Raw genomic sequence first — 22,448 nt, forward strand, 5'->3', positions numbered from 1 at the left:
GAGGACGTGAAATGGAACCTCTGATGTAATCCCCACCTTTACCTGCCCCCAGACGGGGGGCTCGGATGTGGCCCTGGCCCCACTGAGAACCAGTATCCCTCCCATGTCCCCTTCTCCACAACCGCGAACCACTTTTCCAGCATCATCTCCCATTTCTCCCTCTTGTATAGTAACAACAACAGTAACAATTGTGGTGAATATATGAATAACTGATATTTGTTCTAATTTATTATGTACTAGGCTAAGTACGCATCGTCTCATTTGATCTTCAGAGATCCTCCCAGTAAGGTACTACTATTATCATTCTCATTTTGCAGAGGAAGCAACTGAGATTCAGAGTTTAAAGGGAGTTGTCCAAGGTCGTCATACCTTTAAATGGCAGAGCCCGGATTTGAACTAAGTTTATCTAGATCTAAAACCTGTGCTCTTAACCTCCGCCCTCTGTTATGCTCCAATCCAATCACAGGATTTGGATCCATGGCCATGCTGCCTATATCTAGATAGGCCCCCCGCTCTTGATTCAATGCTCTGCTGTCTCTGTCTTACAAATCCCAATAACTTTAAAAAAAATTTTTTTTTATTTTATGACTAAGCATTTTATTGGAAATCTTTTCTGTAAAGAGAACAAATTTAATAGTTTAGAACTGCAAAATATTACCACCTCGTGGAATGCTGTCATAGTTATAGTCTATTGCTAGTGTCGTACACTGTCATGCTACCATGAAGTATTTCTGTATTACACACAGGGAAAGTAAGGCCAGGGAGGTTGACTTACCTGCTCCGGACCTTATAACCAATGAATGGCAGAACCAAGATCGAAAGTCTGAGCTTTCACGCTTTTTACTCCACCCATGAAGTGACAACCAAGAAAAAACAATGTCACTTGACCTGCCTTAATGAAAAAAATTCACTTGTTTTCTGCCAGCCTTCTTCCAGTGATATTTGGTTTCTTAAGACTTAACATAGTAGGGATCACAGTATATAGCAAAGGGAAGTAACAAGGTCTCTGCTTGGTGCTTTAATCCAAAGGCAGACTAGGAAGAAACGGATATGTCCCCGAGAAGCCTGTTTCATTTTGGAACTGATTCAACCGAGTTTCAGGAAAAATCTAAAGTTCATTAACAGATTAAGAAATGAACAAGGAAGACAACGCTTAAATAGCTGTTGCTGCCCTGAATCCTGTTCAGAGCACCATTAGCACAACTAATGCCTAATTCTTCCTCATTTGGTTGAGGACTTAACCTAAGACAACTGAAGAAATAATTCTGAACACAAGTCCATTTAGGCAATGAACAATGGAGCTAGAAAACCTTTTACGATCCAATTACCATGTTTAGAGATATACTGAGTGTAGCCACAGACCCTGTCCAGCAGGGAAATTTGACAAAAACTCCTAGTCTCTTCCAATAACAGCTGTCTATGGATGTTATCATGAATAGAAAATGTTCTTATGCTCATTTCCTCGTTAAGTAAACTGGACCATGCCTGTGGGGTCGAAATACAGAAAGGTCAAAGCACCAAGGCTAAAGACAAAAAAAGTCAAGTTGTGGCACCTACTATGTAAACAGACAAGAGCAACAGCTGTTCCCTTATCATACCATTGTATACAGCACTAGTTCCAACCCATCTCTTGACCCCAGCCCTTGCTTTCCCCAAATTCAACATTCCAGTTGGTATACCCAGGTCATTATTGGATTCAGCTTTCTGGGTCCTTTAATTGGCTGCATATGCACTCTACACTAAATGTGATTAAGTACAAAAATAATAATAATAATAATGTCTTCAAGAAACCTTCGTAACAAAATAACAGATTCCCTATTAACAATTAGAGGATCAAGTTTAACAGGCCAAAATAGAAGACAAGGGGCTTCCCTGGTGGCGCAGTGGTTGAGAGTCCGCCTGCCGACGCAGGGGACACGGGTTCGTGCCCTGGTCTGGGAGGATCCCACATGCCGCGGAGCGGCTGAGCCCGTGAGCCATGGCCGCTGAGCCTGCGCGTCTGGAGCCTGTGCTCCGCAACGGGATGGCACAGGACAGCTCTGACCTCAGGCCCCCTGTGCTGAGCAGTAGAGTCACTGGCAAATCCCCAAGGTGTAAGAGCTGTAAATATCCAGAGTCATGCAGGAAACAAGAATGTTTCTTTGTCATTAAGTCATCCTCTGAACTCTCTGCAGACCTTCCACCTGTAGCCACTTTCCAATTTGTGTGTTTGTTTGTCCTCTCCGGTATTTCATTGTTATCCGTAGGGATGTGGGCTTTTTTAATCTCTCTTTTTCCTTTTGGTTTTCTTTGTGTCTCTTTCCTCACTTTCCTCAGAAGTGCCCAATGCAGAATCATCTGACTGAGAAGTGTCACTTTCTGCCTTTAAGAATAAAGCAGATTTCTTGAGAGACTTTTTCCTGGATTTTTTCTTGAGCTTATGTGGCTGTTTCCTTTTCCTGGTACTAAAAGCCCCAGTTTCTTCTGAGAACTGGCTTGAGGAATCTGCTGTTGTATTTGTGGCTTCCTTTTTGCTTTTCTTCTGTTTTTTGTGTGACATTTTTTTCTGCTTTTTTTTTTGTGGGATTTCTTTGACTTCTTGTGTTTGTGAGATTCATGGGTAGATGATTTTTATCTGGGGAGATGTTTTTTTCCCATTGGTAATATCTTGCTGATCACTACTGTTTCAAATTCTTCAGGGTATAACACCTTATATCCACTGTGACCCCATCTGTCTGGCATGTTAGCTTCATAATCATGTAACTTCTTGTTCCAGGATTTAGGCTTAAGAAAATCATCATCCAGTGCCCCAGAAGTTTCATTCTTTGGCCTCCAATAGTCTCTTTTGACTTTCTTCATCAAAACCATCACCAGGCATCCGGCTTGAACTGCTGGGTAACATTTTCCTTTTGGTCCCCTGGTACGCATCTTCCATCTGTTTCTCCAGTTCTCTTATTTTCCACATATCTGATTCCTCCTGAGTCTTATTGTGAGCATCTATGTGCTGGATGACGTTCCTCAGGAGGACGTCCCCAAGGGAACTCAGGACATTCTTCAATCCCTCGATCTGTGCGCCGCAGCCTTGCCCCCAATAACTTCTTTTTTTTTTTTTTTTTTTTTTGCGGTATGTGGGCCTCTCACTGTTGTGGCCTCTTCCGTTGCGGAGCACAGGCTCCGGACGCGCAGGCTCAGCGGCCATGGCTCATGGGCCCAGCCGCTCCGTGGCATGTGAGATCTTCCCGGACCGGGGCATGAACCCGTGTCCCCTGCATCGGCAGGCGGACTCTCAACCACTGCGCCACCAAGGAAGCCCCCCGATAACTTTTGAATGAGGTTCACCCATGGTCGTTTCGCACTGGGCCAAGCAGATGAGGTAGCAGGTTCTGCAGATCAGCCAACCTCAGCCCATCACCCTCCATTGGCTCATGCTGTGTGTCTACCTGGTTTGCCATCCCGCCCGCACCTACCAGATCCATCACAAGGTTGCCCAATCCAGGAGCATCTCTTGGCCTCCCTCTCCACACCTCCCCATGAACTGCTGGGGCTTCTGTGCTCTTTGTGGAGCACAGATTGCTGTGTTCCGGTCTGACAGTGAGGTCAGGGCAGGATACCACTGTGTGGTCCTCCTCCCCCTTGCTGTACTTGTCAGGGGAGTGGGACACAGGGGGCGGTTTGAACTTGATGTTAGACAGTTGGATTCAAACCCAGCTCTGCCATCTTGCAGCTGTGTGACATTGGACAAGTTACTCAACCTCTCTGGGAAGTAGTTTCCTCATCTGCCAGATGGAGGTGGCAATGGAGGGTGGCCGAATGGGGTTCTTATCTTGCAGGGGTTGTCAGGATTAAATAAGGTCATGAATCAGTAAAACTAAGCAGTGTGCCTGAGGCGAAAAATGGTAGTGTTCTGGATCAGTTTGGTGTCTAATTCATCTATGAATTTCCAGTAGGTCTTCATATAGTGCTAATGAAACGTGGTAGGTGCAGAGGAGGAATAGATGTGAAATTGTTTTGCGAGTGCCAGAATGCCACACGTGTAGAGAGTAGGACATGATTACAGATGCAGAAACTGAGGCCTGGAGAGATTTCCTGGCCTGCTCAGGGCCCCACTGCCCTCTCTTCCTCGCTTGTTCGGGTGCTCAGGTCCTGCTGGGTCACCTCCAGGTCAGCAAGGCAGAGGCCCTCAGGGGCAGGAGTCTGCTCTCTGCTGCCTGAATTCCGGAGGCAGCTCTGGCAGCCCCACCGGCCCCATCTTCCTCGGCAGCCACATTCCAGACATTCTGCCCAGGCGAGGAAGAGGCCAGGCCGAGGGAGGAAATCCGGAACCACTAGACAGGGGGTGGCAAGGAGAGAGGTCTCCTGGGGACCAGGCTTGCTGGCGCTCTGGGTCCCTCAGCACAGCAGGTGCTCCTCACAGGCCAGACCTCAGGCCACCCAAGGCTCCTTTGTGGGTGCTGGGGGAGCTGCTCATGAGGAAAAAGACTAGCAGCACAGCGGTTTTCTAACTTAAGACTCTGTAGGCCTCATGGAGGGACAGAGCGATGAGGTTGTTAAAAAATGCACGTTCCAGGTCCCACTGCCCCCATCATGGAGGGGCCCAGCATTCTGCATTTTTAAATGAGCCTCCAAGAGGGTGCAAAATCAGCTTTGGGAGCCTCTGAGTCTGTCCACTGTATAGATGAGAGATGAAGAAGATGCAGTCAAGAGAGGGAAGAGAATGGCCCAAGGTTACCTAGCAACCAGGCTGTCCAAAGGGGAGCCACTGCCGCTGATGGAAACAGGAGGGCCTCAGAGGCAAGATGCACAAGAGCAGGGAAACCCAGAAAGGAAGAGGAGCTGAGAACAGGGTGGCTCAAGGGAAAGTTAGAAAGATGGATAATGATTCCCTGTCTTTCCCCACCGCCATCCCTGTACCCCTGTCCCTCACAGAGGCTGCTAACGATCCCAGCTCAGCGGTACACCGAGCCCCATCTGCTCACACGCTGCCTGTGGACAACCACGCCCACCCCCCATCTCCTCTCTCCTCATGTCACCGTGTACAAGAGAGTAAGACATCCTGGGCTCAAGTCCCAACTCAGTCACTACCATGCTGTGTGGTCTTAGGCAAATTCCTGACCTTCTCTGACGCTTAGCTTACTCATTTGTACAATGATGGGACTAGACCAGCTTTGCTCAAAGTGCAGTGTATGGATCAGCTCCACAGAAGCACAGGAACTTTGCTAAAATGCAGATTCTCAGACTTCCAACCAGATAAAAATGGGTAAAGTGTTGCATTTACACAAATAATACATGGTATATTTTCCTTCTAAAATAATAAAACGTTACATTTAAGGCTAAAGCCCTCTTTGCTGCCACCACCAATACCTTCTCTAAAGGCAAACAGTATAATCATTTACGTGTGTAATGTTTCGAGATACTTACATTGACACATAAATATACCGGTAGGGGAACTTTCCTGGTGGTGCAGTGGTTAAGAATCCACCTGCCAATGCAGGGGACACAGGTTCGAGCCCTGGTCCGGGAAGATCCCACATGCCGCACAGCAACTAAGCCTGTGTGCCACAACTACCGAGCCTGCGCTCTAGAGCCCGCGAGCCACAACTACTGAACCTGCATACCACTACTACTGAAGCCCACATGCCTAGAGCCCGTGCTCCGCAACAAGAGAAGCCACCGCAATGAGAAAACAGCACACCGCAACAAAGAGTAGCCCCTGCTCGCTGCAACTAGAGAAAGCCCATGTGCAGCAACAAAGACCCAACGCAGCCAAAATTAATTAATTAATTTAAAATATATATATACATACCAGTAGGAAATATATAGCATTTGGGTATTTTGCTTGTTTCAAGGGGGTGGGAATGGGGGTTGTTAAAGCAGTATGTTGTGTGTCCTTCTGCAACTTTTTTAGTCAGTGGTGTGTATTGGGGTCTTTTCGTGCAGTACACATAGCTCCACCTCACGCTTGGAGCTCATTCTGGGGCTCACTCAAGTTTGAGAACCTCTGAGCTAGATGAATTCTGACATCACATCTTATGAGTCTAATTTTAGCATAAGGTAGGGGTAGGGAGAGCAGGATATTTCCAGCAATGAGGGAAGGTCCAGCCTAATTAGAGTGTCCTTGGCACTTGGAGCTGGACTTCATTGCTCAGATATCCCGTATCAAGAGTGTGGTACCCTGGGATCCAGCTAAGGTCCCCTACTTCCCTTCCCTTAGAACTCTCAGGGCCACTCCCTCCCTCCCTTGCCAGCCCCTGGTCATCCTGATGTCATCTGTGCAGGCAAGCCTGACTCAGGCTGTCCCCGCCACCCGGAAGGCAGCTCCCCATGGCTCTTGATGGAGGCTAACTGGTTTGACTTGGTGAAGCAGCCCAGGGTTTCCCAATACCTCCTCGCTGGGGACCTTCTAGCGCATGCCATCTGGCTCTGTGGGGGACCCAGGAGCTGTCTGGGTCTAGAGTAGTAATGTTTTCCTCACTGTCCTCAAGATTCTGTCACAGCTGTGGGACCATGAAGAAGCCCTTATCCTTCTCAGGGCTTCCCTCTCCCCATCTGTCCATAAGGTTGTACTCATTAATCTCTATGCCTGGCAAGAGCATCTAGCAAGAAAAATTATGAAAGATTTGTTGAATGAATAATAGTTGAAAAGCCCCTTCCAACTCCCAAGGAGTGCAGATTCCAGCCAACCAGTGTGAACAAAATGCATAGCGTGTGCATAGCCCTAGACTGAGAACTGAGGGGGATGGAACTCTGAAAGAGACATCGTCCTTGCCCTCGAGTTGCAGACAGCCCAGCTGGGGGTCCAGTCATCGAGTCAATCAGTATTTCCCTGGAGTCTAGCATGGGGAGGAATGGAGCCAGGTGGAGGCAGTCATGGAAGGACAAGGGGTCGGCTCACAAGTGATCAGGGAAGAGTGTGGGTTAGGAGACAGGCAAATGGAGATTGTGGTCACACAGACTAAGGGTCCAGCAAAGACGTCAGAGGAGAAAGCATTCAGAGGGAAAATGAGGTATGTGGAGAGTGAAAGCAGGAGATAGGGAGAGTGTGACACATGACAGACTTGATAAATATTTGCAATAAACAGATTGTTATAGATACCAAATTGTGTTAAATGGATAAATATAAATATATGAGTATATTAAATAGATGACAGAAATAAGCAGATGAAAGTAAGTTAGTCATGCATGGTTGGATGGACACGTGGATTGGTGGACACATGGATGGATGGGTGGATGGATGGAAGGATGATGGACAAATGGATGAGCAAGCAGAGGGACAGACAGATAATCTTAGTCTAGGCTCGCTGGATGTAGGGTCCAATGTCCAAGTTTGGATTTGGGCCCTTCTGCTTACTGACTCTTATTGGCCATGTGACCATGAGAGTTTTGTGCTGAAAACAGGGATTATCAGTCCAACCTGTCACCTTCCCCAGGAAATTATAAGAATTGCTCAAATAATAGATGAGAGGGAGAACTGCATAAAGCTGCATGTAAGTGTCAGAGGATTGTGGTTATAAGCAAATCTAAAGGACTTCTCGGTCCTAGATACACATAGAGGACGATGCAGAACAGGCACATTAAGAGACTGGTGGAGGAATAGATACAGGAGCTGGAATGTATATTACACAGCTGTAGGACCTGCTCTATCAAGTATCTGTGGAGCAAACTAAGGGCCTGATGTTTGGGGACTGCTTGAGGTCAGTGTCTGGCTTTACTCACTTTGTCTCACCATCCAAGGCATGCCACTCGTCCCGAAGAGAGCACCTTCTGCTGTGACGCTCAACTCTGCTTCCCTCTTCAGAATCACCTGGATTGCTCAGCCTCAGGGTCAGTATCCAGAACCCACCAATATCAGAATCACTTGGATGCCCACTGACAAGTACAGATTTTGGGGTCCCACTTCCGTCCTCTACATCAGTGTCCTTTGATGTGCCCGGTGAGCTTACCGGCTTGGTGCCTTGCACACAATGATTCTTCAATAAATATCTGTTCATTTTGCAGCTGTTGCTGTTTGCCCAGGTTCACTGGTTGATATTGAGGATTGAGACTTGAACCCAGCTCTCCTGCTGCCTATTCCAGCTCCCTGCCAGTGCCTCCTGCAAGGAAGTGGCCCACATGACCTCTCCATGGCCCTAGGCTCTGAGATTGCAAACTCCTCAGCAGCTCTGAGACACAAGCCTCTCCAACTGCCCGAGGATTTTGAACTAAGCCCTCCGGCTTTCACCAGGCTGCTGCTGGGATCCTTGAAAACCCAGGGATAAGGGAGGCCTAATGGAGGTAAGAGGTTCTTGCTTCTCCTCCCATCTGCCTGCTGCCCAGATGGGGGCCATGCTGATGTGCTGCTCAAGTCCCAGGCAAGGAGCCACGAGGGCATTGCAGGGGAGGTAGAGCTGCTAATTACCCACAGAAATCCCAAGTTGTTGAGAGCAGTTGTTCTCAGCCCTTGCTGCTCCCTGGAATCACCTGTGGAACTTTACAAAATATTGTTATGTGGGCCCACCCCAGAGATTCTGAATGTCTGCAAGCCTGGGCGTCGGACTGTTAAGTCTCAGTAGGTGACGCCAATGTGGAGCCAAGGCTGGGAAGCAATGCCTAGAAGTGTCCCTTACCCAGGGACTTGCTGTGTTTTCCAGCTGGAGTGCTAAGCATCGAATCCCCATCTCCAAGATGGAGTAAGTGAGACTCAGAAACGGCAGGCAACATGCCCCAGAGCGCATAGTGTGTTCCTTAAAAGCCACAGAAATCAACCTTGCCTAACTTACGCAGAAGGGGGATTTAATGCACAGTTATGAGCGACACAAAATGAGACTGTAGGGTTCACAGTTAGACCTTCCAAAAGACAGGAGCCAGGAGTGGCTGGGCAACCCACTCAGGCCGTCACCACCAGGAGGGTGCCCCTCCTGTCCGTGAGCTGGTCTTCTCAAGATCCAGATTGCTGCCGGTGGGTTGGGCTGGCTGAGCTTGGGTCCCTTGCAGGGCTGGGATGAGGGCGAGGCTGATCCTGCACTTGTGTGACCCTGAGAGTGAGTGCCTCCTTACATTTTGCACCCTGGGGGCCTTAGACACCTGACTCCCCTCACCCTTGTGCTGGTCCTATACCTTGGCCCAGGGAGGAGGGTACCTCCTGTCCATAGTGACAGCCCACTAAGACTGCATCAGATAGCCCCTGGATGCCTCCCCAAGGGATAAATGTGGCACTGTTACCAAAAGGAGAGGAATGGACGCTGAGTGGGTGAAAATACAGGTGCCCACTCCCAGGTTTAAGAGCAGAGCAATTAAAAATATGACTCTGGGGCTTCCCTGGTGGCGTAGTGGTTGGGAGTCCGCCTGCCAATGCAGGGGACTCAGGTTCGTGCCCCGGTCCGGTAAGATCCCACGTGCAGCAGAGTGGCTAGGCCCATGAGCCATGGCCGCTGAGCCTGCGCGTCCGGAGCCTGTGCTCCGTAACGGGAGAGGCCACAGCAGTGAGAAGCCCGCGTACCACCAAAAAAAAAAAAAAAAAAGACTCTGGAGTTGGATGAATCTGGATTTAAACCCAGGGTCTCCTCTTAATATCTACCTGACCTCGGACAAATCAGCCTACTTCTCTGACAAATCAGCCTACTTCTCTGACTGAGCCTCAGTGCAAAAGGATGCTAATAATGGTACCATCTGTTGACCTCTGTCTTCTGGCTCTTCATTCCATGCTCTTGCCCCTATGTTTGCTCTCAACTTTTCCAGTGGGGGCACCTAACTGCAAAGGAGAGAGGGCTTGGGCCCCTGAGGGCATGGGGGCAGAGTCTGAAATCACTCACAGCAAGCACATCTTTCCTTTGAGACACACATCAGCCAGACTGCCAGGAAGTCCACTTTGGGCACGTACCCCAGGGAAGTGAGTGCTTACGTCCACAAAGAGACACACACAGGGACGGTCATAGCGATGTCATTCCTAGAATCCAGAAACTGGAAACAAGCCAAATGTCCAGTAACAGTAAAATCAGTAAACTAAGCCATAGTACATGAGCACAAAAAAATAGCAGACCACTGGTACACGTAGTAACGTGGATGAATCTCGGACAACACACTGAGAGAGGCAAGCCAGACCCCAAGCAGCATATGCTGTATGACTCCATGTACATGAAGTTCAGGAACAGGCCAAACGAATTCACTGAGCTGTACTTATTAAGATAAGTGAACTTTATTGTATGTAATGCCAATTTTTAAAAAATGTTTTAATTTTAAAAAAAGAAACAACATGTAACTTTTGCGATCTATCCAAATACGTTTGCACTTTAACAATGATTTCCTCCAGCATGTTTCAGGAAAATGGACTCTTCAGGAGTATAGGTCTTGTTTATCCAGTGGACTCCAGTCCCCTCTCCTTGGAGGCACACTCCCAGGTTAAGAAGCTTTCCCCCTCACTCCAGTTTGAATGATCTCCATAAACATCCAAAGCCGAGAGTCACAAACTAATGGTTCCTGAGCCACAGTCACCCCTCCTCACATTCTTTTTAACCCATTCTAGGTTTTCTTCATTTTTATCAATGAGTTGTTTTAAATCCAGGCTTCTCTTGAAATTTTGGTTAATCTGAAAAATGGGCGTGTTGGCAGCAGGTGCCGCAGATTTTAGATGGGACACAAGCATGTGAGTTCCCCTAGTCCCTCCCGGCTTGCCTCACTCATCCCCTCGGTCTCCCTGGCCTCTGCTAGCATTTGAGTGTGTGCCCTGCTAGCTGTGTGCCCTGCTACCTTGGATTTGAACCGCCACTGCTCTCCTATCCAACTCCTTCCCTGGCTTCTAGGTCCCTCCTCCAGAAAGCCCCCCAGATAGGCCACCTAACACTGTCCTCTCCCTTCTAGGTCAAGGGCAAGTAAACTACGGCCCATGGGCCGGTGCAGCCCATTGCACTGCCCGCAAGTTAAGAATGGGTGTTAGATTTGTAAATAATTGAAAAAAATCAAATCAAGCGTAATATTTTGTGATACGTGAAAATTAAAAGAAATTCAAACCTCAGTGTCCATACCTAGTTTTATGGGAACACAGCCGTGTTCACTCATTTAGGTACCGTCTATGACTGCTCTCATGATACAATGGCAGAGTTGAGGAGTTACATCAGAGACAGTATGGCCCACAGAGCCTAAAATATCAATATTTACTGTCCAGCTCTTTGCAGAAGAAGTGTGCCAGCCCGTGCTCTAGGTCCCCCCAGTCCACAGGATTGTTGCTGTATCACCTTTGCAGGCTGTGCTGTTTGGATAATGAGATAATTTGCCCTGTCTGTACTCTTTAATGAGACAGTGTCATATGCCACCTTTGTACCACTCCTTCCACAGTCCTACCTCCGGTGGGGCAGATAGTTCTCTGCCTTAGGGCTTGGGAGAGGAGGAACAGCCTGAACCCCCGGAAATGGATTTGGGAAGACTCTGGGGAGGACATCCAAGCTAAGACACCAAAGGAGACAAAGACCTGGATACCTACTTCCTCTTTTAACTGCCCATGCTTACAGAAACCCTAGAACCCTAAGTCTCTAGGCCTGGCAGGAACTTCTGAGAGACTTCCATCCATCCATCCATCTATCCATCCACTCACCCAACACTGTTAGCTCCCCTGTATGTTTAGTACTGTGCTAGGTTAGACCGGAAACTAAAACTTGGTCTCTGCCCCCAAGGAACATAGAGCTTAGTGGGTGAGACAGATGTTTAGAGACAAGATTGTACTTCAGTGTGAAAATCATTATAGAGAGATGTGAGCACACAGCTGAAAGAGATGCTAACTCTAATTCTTTAATTTTGCAATTGAAGAAAAGGAGGTTAACCAGAGAGGCTAGGAAACTTGCCCAAGGTCCCACTGCAAGTTAGTGATGGACGTGGAACTAGAATCCTTTCCCAACTCCCACTTCTTTGCCCTTTGCTCTCCCATTCCTTCCTCCTGTCCTTCACTTAACACGTATTGTGGAGCCCCTACCAGGTGCCAATCACTGCTCTAGGTGCTGGGCCTGCAGTGAGTGAGAGAGACACGTTTCCTGCCTGCCGGAGCTTCCACTGCCGGAGAAGACAGAATTAACACATCAGCAAATCAATCAATTGGATGATGGGAGCCAACTGTGAGCTCTCAAGAAAATAAAGCAGAGGAAGGGCCTTGGCGTCACGGCGGTGGGGTGGCCGGCAAAGGCCGCTCTGAACAGATGACCCCTGAGGGGACCCAGAGTGATGAGAAGCCAGCCACACAGGTCAGAGAGGAACATTCCAGGCGGAAGGAAAAGCGGCAGCCAGGCCTTGTTCTGTGCTTCGTCCAAGACTCAACTCCTTCCTCCACTCGGAACAGGAGAGCTGTACGCTGGAAGGTAGCTTGAGACTATTTATTGCTTGGGGTTTTGCTCTGGTTTTTGCTTGTTTGGTGCCATTTGCTGTGCTAGCTGGAAGCGCCAGGAGAGGAAGTGGCGGGGCGGGTCGGGGGTGGGGGGTTGCCATGAATTGAAGGGGAAGGTGGTTGGGAGGAAATTCTGATGGAGATGTGAAAAGCGAGAGGGTTTCTCTCTGCGTATGCAACTGACAGTAAATGAGACCCTGCAAGATGCTAGTCGGTTCCCAAAAGGTAACAAAACCTCTGTCTTCGGCACTTAATTCTTTAAAGGATTATCCCTGAGACTGGGGGAGGGCAGGGAGCCCAACCTGGGAGTTCTGGCAGCCACACAACCTCCTCTGAGGCAGCAGGGAGACCTGGGGACCCCAATTGCCTCAGCAACAACTGGGTCGGGAGCCAGGGAGCCAGGGTTGTAGTCCTATCTCTGCCCCAAGTGACCGTGTGAACTTGGGTGGGTAGCCTGCCCTCTCTGGGCCTCAGGTGTCTCATCTGTGCAATTAACGAGGACGTGGTAAGAAGCATAGTTTCAAATTATGCTTCAAGGAGCCCTCCAGTCCCAGAGAGAGGTTTTTAGGGCTGCCTTGGGGGCAGGGGCAGCAGAAGATAGGACGGATAGAAGTGGGCCCTCACTCTTTTCAACCAGAACCTCCTACTTTTAACCTGTTTCACGCTCCGGGTTTCTTCATGAGGAAGTATGTGTAGTAATAATGAAAATAAACACTGAACCCTCCCACGATGTTGGTTGATTACGTGTGCTAACGTGTGCAAAATGCTTACTGCAGTTACCCTGCATGGTACTTGTATCATGAGCATATATATTTTATAGATGAGGAAACTGAGGCTCTGAGCTGTTAAGTAGCCTGTCTAGGATCTGAGCTAGGAGGCAAGGGCTTGTGGTCAGGCCCCTTTTAACTGGCCCCCATTCAGAGTACAGGTGTTTTGTATTAAAGTAATAGGCTCTTGTTGAGGACTCTGCTACTTACTAACAGGCCTTGAGTACCCTGAGGGTTATTGAAAGAGATAATACACATGAGATACTTCACATGGAACTTGGCTTATGGTAAAGGCTCCATAATCGTTAGCGACTATCACGGTTATTAGTGTTTTAATTTCCTGTGAAGACTGATTCCACTTCTAAAACATGTTTGGAAAAGACTGGAGTAAATGATCCCTAAAGATCTTCCAGCCCTGGCAGTCTCCTTCTCAAAGAGAGGGATGCAGCTGTGCGTGAGCAGCGCGGCTGCCTGGGGGGTTGGGGGAGATGCTAGCTGGTAAAGAAGCTTTCCTTAATTTTTACAAAATGAGAAAAAGAAGGATAAGCCAGTGAGATTTTCAAAAAATTTACTTTATTTCATTTAAAGGACTGTACTTGAATCAGAGATGAAAACCTATCTAAGAACAAAAATGCCTGGTGATTGTCGAGCCCTGGCTGTGTCCTGGACATTTGACACAGATGTTCTTGCTTAATCCTCGCAACGCCCCCCCATATAATGGAGAAAATTGAGGCTTAGCACAGTCAACTAATTTCTCTGCGGTCCCACAGCTGAAAAGTGGCAGAGCTGAGACACACTGAGGCCCTTGGGACACAGAGCTCTGCCCTCTTAACCAATATGCCACCTGTCCTAGAGCTGACTTTTACGTTTAATGGCTTTATTGAGATGCAATTTACATGCCATAAAATTCACCCATTTAAAGTGGACAAATCAATGGCTTTTTGTTTATTTACAGCGATTGCCCTAATATAATTTTAGAACCTTTTCATCACCCCCACCCCCAAATTGCATACCCATTAGCAGTCACTCCCCAATCCCCATGCCTCACCTCCAGTCCCTGCCAAGCTCTAATCTATTTTCTGCCTCTATAGATTTGCCTAATCTGGACATTTCAAATAAATGGAATCATATGTGTTCTTTTGTTCCTGGCTTCTTTCACTGAGCATAATGGTTTTGAGGTTCATTCATGTGGTAGCATGTATTAGTACTTCATTCCTTTCTGTGGCTAAATAAAATTCCCTTGTATGGGTGTACCCCACTTTGTTTATCCCTTCACCAGCTGATGGACATTTGGGCTTTTTCTACTCTTTTAGGAATTAGGAATAATGCCTCTATGCACATATGTATATGGGGTGGGGTTTTCTTTTTTGACATATGTTTTCATTTCTCTTGGGTAGAATGGCTGGGTCCTATGGTAACTCTATCCTTAGCGTTTTGCAGAACTGCCGAACTGTTTCCCAAAGCGGCCATTTTGCATTCCCACCAGCGGTGTATAAAGTTTCCCGTTTCTCTACATCCTTGCCAACACTTGCTATTATAGCCAACCTAGTAGGTGTGAATGGTATCGCACTGGAGTGTTGATTTGCATTTCCCTAATGACTAAGGATGTTGAGCACCTTTTCATATGCTTATTGACCATTTGTGTATCTTTTTTGGAGAAATGTCTATTCAAATCCTTTACCCATTTTAGAATGAGATTGTCTTTATGTTGTTGAGTTATAAGAGTTCTTTATATATTCTGGATAAAAGTCCCTTATTGGATATACAATTTATGAATATTTTTCTCCCATTTTGGGAGTTGTCCTTTCACTTGTTTGATGGTGTCATTTAAAACACTAAAGTTTTAAATTTTGATCTCCAATTTATCAGTTTTTTTCTTTTATTGCTTATGCTTTAGGTGTTATATCTAGTAAATCATTGCCTAATCCGGAGTTGCAAAGATTCACACCTGTATTTTCTAAGAGTTTATAGCCCTTTAATTTAGGTCTGTGGTTCATGTTGAGCTGTTTCATATATGATGATATATAAGGGGTCAGATTCATTCTTTTGCATTGTGTATCCAATTATACCAGCACCGTTTGTTGAAAAGACTATTATGTCCATATTGTCTCAGTGCCCTCATCAAAATCAGTTGACCATAAATGTAAGGGTTTATCTCTGGGCTCTCAGTTTTCTTCCATTGACCTATATGCCTGTCCTTCTGCCAGTACCATACAGTCTTGATTACTGTGGTTTTGTAGTAAGTTTTGAAATGGAGGAGTATGAGTCCTTCAACTTTGCTCTTCTTTTTCAAGATTGTTTTGGCTTTTCTGAGTCCCTGGCATTTCCATATAAATTCTGGAATTAGCTCGTCACATTCTACCCAAAAAAGGTCTCAGTTTTAGAAGTGTTCTTTCTTTTATGAAATAAGGTGATAGAAGACAGTAATTTTTAAAGACCTTATTTAGCCAAAAAAAAAAAAAGTAGTCCTGTGTTGGGCCCGCAAAATTGTGGGGAATTTTATCAATCTGTGAGATCCGAAAGTGACTTGGAAAGTTCTGGAGAGTGGGTTAGATTTAGAGGTAAGGCAGAGAGTGTGCACTCCTGGGGCGGAAGATGGAAGACAGGGCATCAAGTGGGGCCTTGGTGTAACAGGTACGTCTTAGAGTGTCTGAAGGGCTGAGAGGTGGGATCTGGAAGACTCTGTTTGCAGGAAAGGCCCAAAAGACTCCTGAAAAAAGTCACCTTCCGCCAGGGGAACCAGATCTCGGCCCCAAGAAGGCACCAGTGTCAAGATGAGGGAAAGCAGTGATGTGGGGGTACTGCCCAATGTCTGATGTTCAGAAGTAGCTAATATTGACTGAGTACTTACCCTGAACTAAGCACTTTGGATGCATCTCATTTAATGCTCACCACAATCTTGTCAGTTTATGTCACATTGCTTAATTGCCTAACACAGCACTGTCCAATAGAAACACCATGTGAAGGCTTCCTGGGTGGCACAGTGGTTAAGAATCCACCTGCCAATGCAGGGGACACGGGTTTGAGCCCTGGTCCGGGAAGATCCCACATGCCACGGAGCAACTAAGCCCGTGCGCCACAACTACTGAGCCTGTGTGCCACAACTACTGAGCCTGCATGCCACAACTACTGAGCCTGTGTGCCACAACTACTGAGCCTGTGCACCTAGAGCCCGTGCTCCGCAACCAGAGAAGCCACTGCAATGAGAAGCCGGCGCACCGCATCGAAGAGTAGCCCCCCACTCATTGCAAGTAGAGAAAGTCCACGTGTACCAACGAAGACCCAAGGCAGCCCAAAAGTAAATAAATAGATAAATAAAATTTGTTTTTTAAAAAAGAGAAATACCATGTGAGCTGCATATGTGATGTAAAATTTCCAGGAGCCACATTAAAAAGGTAAAAAGAAGCAGATGAAATTCATTTTGGTAATATACTTTTATTTAACTCAATATATCACAAATGTTATCCTCTCCAGCATTAACCAACATTTAAACATTTACTAGTGGGATATCTTTCCATTCTTTTTTTTCCTTACTAACACTTTAAAATCCAATGTGTTCTTATAGATGTCCAGCACATCTTGATTCAAATGCTAAATTTTCATCAGCAATGTTTGAGCTGTGTTTAGGTTTCACAAAATTTACATTTGAAAAAGTAGCTTCACATTCCTGAGTTATATCAGACATACTTAAAAGTGAACCAAGTATGTGCTTTTAAGTTTAAATTAATAAAAAGTAAATAAAATTAAAAATTCAGTTCCTTAATCTTAGTAACGAGATTTCAAGTGCTCTATGGCCATGGATGTTTAGTGGCTATTGTGTTGGACACACAGGCCAACACTCCTGTCACACTGTCATGAGGGCAGTGACAGAGTCAGCTTGTTGACCACTGCATCACTTGCATTGAGTGGGCACATAGTAGGCATTCAATGAACATTTATTGAAGAATGCATGCGTGGATGCATCGACAAGCAAATTGAGCTAATGGACAAATGAAATAAGTAGTAAACAGACAACTAAACTAGGCCAAATGCCTACAGCTAGTAAGTGGCAAGAAGAGAATTCAAAGCCAGGTCTGACTCATTCCAAAATCTATTGGCTGCAAAGAACATATGTGGGTATAGGAAAAAAAAGACGGGAGCCTGGCCATCAGGCCAAGGACCATCAGGGTGTCCGCAATGCCCTGCCAGCCCTCTGTAGGATCCCCCCTACCCTCCCTGACCTGCTGTGCCACCTTCCCCCTGGCCAAGTTCCAGGGATGCTCCAGGAGCCCTGAGGATGAAAGGCTGGTAGGAGCAGGTGACGCCATGGACGTGATGACAGCCGGCCGCACGAAGCACAAGAGCAAAATCCTGGACGCAGGAAATGGGCACCAGCTGCACAGACTGAGCCCTCATTTGTCTTGAAATCTGCAAACTGACCTCATATCTGGTCACAAGTCCTGGGGCTGGCCCAAAACAGGAATGAGAAGCCAAGAGAAGACTTTAGTTTCAGTCACAGGACTTCAGAGCTGGAAAGAGTTGGAGGGATCACCTCAACCAAAACATTCATCTGGTAGATCAGGAAACTGAGGCCTAAGAAAGGCAGGGCCCCACGGACGGTTACACAATGGTCTCTTTAAAAGGAAAGGTCACATCTTAGTTTTTCTATTGCTGCTGATAACACTACTTCTTTTTTCTAAAACGCTACCAGGTTCGGGTTCTCTTCCAGCCCCTGCCAATCATTCTGCTACCCCCATAATGCTGGGCCCCAGTGTCCTTAAGGGAGTAGCCACATTGCCGGGCATTTCAGCTGGTTCTGCCGTGAGCTTTTGCTGACCGTTCTCTCTGCCTGAAATACCTTTCCTCCCTTGCTCTTTTCTACTCCACCCCTCACAGTCTCAGCCTGGCTAGCTAGCTAGTTACCCTTCAAGGCCAGTGTCAAATATCACTGTTTCAATGAAGTTTCCCCCTGTGCCATTGAACTTGTGCGTCTTTTCTCTCATGAGGCTCTCCATGGTAGCTATTGGACAATGGAGAAAACCAGGGGGCTTCAGGGAGCCATGGGAGGGGCCCCATGGCTGAGACCCAAGATTGAGGGGAGATTGTGGAAATGAAGATTGGAAAGGAAGGTTGGGACCAGATGAGAGAATGGGGCAGGTTGTAAACAGTTGAGAAGTGAGGAAATGGAGGCCCTGATGTGTCTGCGTGGAGTGGAAGCCAGGAGATCTGATCCTATAACAGGGACATTTCTCTGGGGATCTCATTTGATCCCATTTTCACAAGGAGTTGGAAAACAACATCATTGAAGACATGATCCCTGGCTCCCAGAGCTTCTAATCCAATCAAGGAGAATCATTCATTCATTCAACAAGTGCTCACTGAGAATTTTACCTTGTCCCAGGCACTGTCATAGACACTGAGGATACAAGCAGGTCTGTGTGTGTGCGTGTGTGTGTGTGTGTGTTTGCAGAGGGGAAAGGGCAGGCATATTGCTCTAATTCTTTCAATGTGCTAAGCACTGTTCTATATGTTAGGGATACAGCTGTGCAGAGGACAAGTGTGTTCCTGCCTCAGGAAGTTCCTGCTCTGGTGAGAGAAGACAGACATTCAGTAAGTCATGACAAGTTTGACAGGTGTAGTGCATTTTGTGAAAGGAGAGTAAGAAGCTCTAGGGGAACATGCGGCAGGGGAGCCTGTCTCGATCCGGTGCCTCCATGACGAGATGACATTTCATCCACTCCTCAAAGATGAAATACAAAGAATTCCAAGATGAAAGGTGAAACGCAAAGTGCATGCAGGTGCTTTGGGAGCACAGCAGGGGGGCACTAGACGTTGACAGGGTTGAAAGGAAGGCCTCTTAGAGGAAGTGACATCTAACGTCACCTGCATAGATATATGATTACAGATGGGAATAGATCCGAAGAACAAGGAGAACCTGTAACAGAGGGTCTGAACTTTCCTGAGGAAGGTTACTTGATCTAAAACCTGAAACCTAAGTGGAAGTTAACTGGTAAGAAGTGGAAGACGACAAGTGTTCTCAGCAAAGGAATGAACGTGTGCAAAGGCCCTGGGGTGGGGAGTATGATTCTCTGAGAACCACTTTCCTCTCCGAGCCCTTTGATGAGGCTCTGCAGTTTCAAACCATCTGTTAGAGCAGAGAGCTGGTGCTGGAAAACGTCCCGTGTGCTTGCTGTTCTCTGTCAGTGGGGCGTTCAGGGCACTGAGAGGCATCTTCTTGGGGCCTAATCCTGAACTAAGAGCTTCTGAAGGAACTTTAAAGATCATTGAATTTAGCATCATCAACCCCTCCCCCTTTCCTGAAAGAGAATTGAGACTCAGAGAAAGCAAGGGACTTATCAAGGTCACGGATGGTCACGCTAATCAGTCAGCACGAGGTAGAGACAATTATTGGTTTCATGTGACAAAGAAGGAACCTGAGGCTCGTGGAGGGGATCTTGACTGGGGTCACCCAGCTAGAAATCCCCAGCGTAGCTGACCCCGGAGCCTCTACTCCTATCCAGTGGAACTCTTAGGCAGAACTTGGCCAGAACCCAGGTTCTCTGACATTCAGCTCCATGCTTCTTGCTTTTAGAATAGATATTCAGCCCGGTGTACCCCTTCTGGGAGGCCTCCACATCCCTGAACCAGGAGCGACCAACTTCAGGTCCACCCTTAATAGTGTGGAGCGACAAGCAGTAGTCCAAATGCAAGGCCCCATGGCTCCAGCCCACCTGCCTTCCCTTCTTACCTGTTCCCTCCGAACAAGGAAGATGCTTACACCTCCCAGCCCCGGGTCCACCCACACCACCCCAACTCCTGCCCAGCAAACAGCACCAACGTGGCCCCTGCTTAGATCTCCCTAGGGATGCACTGCCAGCCCTTGGAGGAAAGCACCTGGCAGAGGCCTGATGCAGAGGGAACTGGGCGGGGGGTGGGGGGGTCACAGGCTTGGGGAGAGCCATCCCCTTGGCTCCACAGACGCTTGGCCCCAGGCGAAGAATGCCACTGGACGAGGGGCAGGGCGGGGCCCTGTAGCTCCAGCGTGCGGGGTATCCTAACTGCAGATGATCCCGGGGTTACTGCTAGGTCCCCTTCCTGCCCCATTAGCCGGCTTTCCAGCAGGACTGATTGGTACCCACGCCTCGTACTCCCTGCGAGCACACAGCCCACACCCTTACCTCCTCCTGAGCCCTTACCTAATAATGACCCCCAACCCCTGCCAAGATCACCCCATCCCCACCTTGGGTTGTGCCCTGACTTGAGCAAACCACAGGCCTGTGTACCGTGCTAAGGCAGGATGAGTCAGGGGCAGAAGTCGAGGTGCTGAGAGCCCTGGGGAGCGGCAGGCGAGAGGAAGCTCTGCGGCCCGAGAGGAGTGAATCAGGCAGGAGTGGCTCGGATCCTGGTTTCCAGCCTCTACTCAGCAAATACCTGTAGCAGCCAGGGAGGTGGGGGGATGGAGAACCAGGCACCCCTGGTCTTGGGTCAGGCAGCATTGAAGAAGTCTCTTTTTCCAGGAAAACATGTAGCTGTCATCTCTCGAGTTGCTGATTCTGCAGTATGCTTCTGGGGGAATGAGAAGGCTCTGTGTGTGTGTGTTCACTGTGTACATGTGTGCATGTGTCTGCGTGTGGTAGGTACGTGTGTGTCTCTGGGCACACCTGTCTATGCACCCATCTATGTGTTTGTGTCTCTGTGTGTGTGCAGTGTCTACATCTGTGTGTGAATGTGTAGGTCACTCTGCGCCCGTGCCGGTGTGTCTCTGTTGTGTGGATCTGCATGTCTGTCTTTCCCTCCGTAACCTGTCTTAGTGCAGCAAGCAGGAGACCCCAAGCTTGGCTCCTGCCATGTGATCCCACAACCAGTAATCTCAACCACCGCGTTTGACTGTTAGCCCCTTGAGGACAGGCACCACTTCCTATTTTTTTCACTGTTGTGAGAACATAATAGATACTCAGTACCATTTGTTGAATTAATATCTCAGAGAGGCTCCCACCTGGCCCAGCTCCCTGAGAAGCTCCAGAAATCCCAAAGAGGAGGATGCGAGAAGGACTTCAGCCAGGTTGATCCCATTCCTAGCTCAGGACACATGTCAGCTGACCTCTCCAGCCCTCAGACTTTCGTCCAGTGTCCCCTTCTGCCCTGGTCAAAAGTCATGAAACAAAGCTCTGAGCTCTGCTATAACCTTGCTGTGTGACCTTGAATAAGTCTCTTTCCCTCTCTGGACCTCAGTTTCCCTGTTAAAAGAGCAAGTTGGACTTAAGGACATCAGAGGCCACATCCAGTCTCAGCATGGTGTGGTGTTTGTTTGTTGGTTGGCAGTGCCGCGCCGCCTGCAGTGGAAGCACAGAGTCTTAACCACTGGACGGCCAGGGAAGTCCAGCATGGTGTGGTTTTTACCTTCAAGCCCTTTGCTCAGTGACGCCTGTCCATCCTGACATTGGATGGATTTAATTGCCTCTCTCAGATCCTTCTCCCACTTCTTGTACAACTTCCTCTGATCCCAGCTCAGGCTGTGAACAGAGGTCCCAGCCAAGTCCTGTTCTTTGAGTCTTCACGCTGTTGCTGTGTTCTCTGCTGTGAGTGCCCGTTGGTAATCCCCAGGCATTATAATTAAGATCCCCTTTGCTAGAAGCCCACTGGTTGACATTTATAGGCTTGGGAAGGGAACATTTTGGGAAAATGGTGGTGAAAAATGCAGTCCTCTACCACCTTGGCCTCTGGGCCTCTGGGGGTGGAAGCATTCTGTGAGTTGATTTTTTCCAGGGAGAGTTGGGGTGGGAGGCACGAGGGGAAAGGTATTGCTGATTAACATGCTACAACCTTCGTTTAAGTATTTCAGATGGGAACCTTCCCTAGATGTACCGTATTACTGCTTCCCTGTCTTCCCAAACAAGAGGATAAGCGTGACTTCATCTTTACTTGATGACTCAGGGCCATTATAAAACATTCATGATTGAATTGAGTGTTAATGCTGGAATGTCTTCGAGGGCTGGGCAGGTATGTTAGGCTATTTGCCCCTACAATGCAAGAGCCAGGCTTTTCTTTTTTTTCTTTTTTTTTTTTTTAATTTGTTTTTGGCTACGTTGGGTCATCGTTTCTGTGTGTGGGCTTTCTCTAGTTGCGGTGAGCAGGGGCTACTCTTCGTTGCAGTGCACGGGCTTCTCATTCTGGTGGCTTCTCTTGTTGCAGAGCATGGGCTCTAAGTGCACAGGCTCAGTAGTTGCAGCACATGGCCTCAGTAGTTGTGGTGCATGGGCTTCAGTAGTTGTGGTGCATGGGCTGAGTAGTTGAGGCTTGTGGGCTCTAGAGCGCAGGCTCAGTAGTTGTGGCACACAGGCTTAGTTGCTCTGCGGCATATGGGATCTTCCCGGACCAGG

The 22,448-nt window shown here is 47.8% G+C and overlaps 1 protein-coding gene and 1 pseudogene across 1 annotated transcript in view; one reads left to right on the top strand and one right to left on the bottom strand.

The window, feature by feature from the left end:
- The window catches only part of SLC36A1 (solute carrier family 36 member 1), a 145,634-nt gene extending 136,676 nt beyond the window's left edge, over nt 1-8,958 (top strand). The window contains exon 11 of the mRNA XM_060144063.1: nt 7,975-8,958. Within this exon, the coding sequence (XP_060000046.1) occupies nt 7,975-8,018 (44 nt within the window). The 3' untranslated portion in view covers nt 8,019-8,958. The remainder of the gene's footprint in view (nt 1-7,974) is intronic.
- On the bottom strand, nt 1,455-2,959 carry LOC132517909 (uncharacterized protein NKAPD1-like; annotated as a pseudogene).
- Nucleotides 8,959-22,448: the final 13,490 nt, after the last annotated feature.

This window comes from Lagenorhynchus albirostris, chromosome 3 (assembly GCF_949774975.1).
Source record: "Lagenorhynchus albirostris chromosome 3, mLagAlb1.1, whole genome shotgun sequence".
Classification (NCBI taxonomy): Eukaryota; Metazoa; Chordata; class Mammalia; order Artiodactyla; family Delphinidae; genus Lagenorhynchus; species Lagenorhynchus albirostris.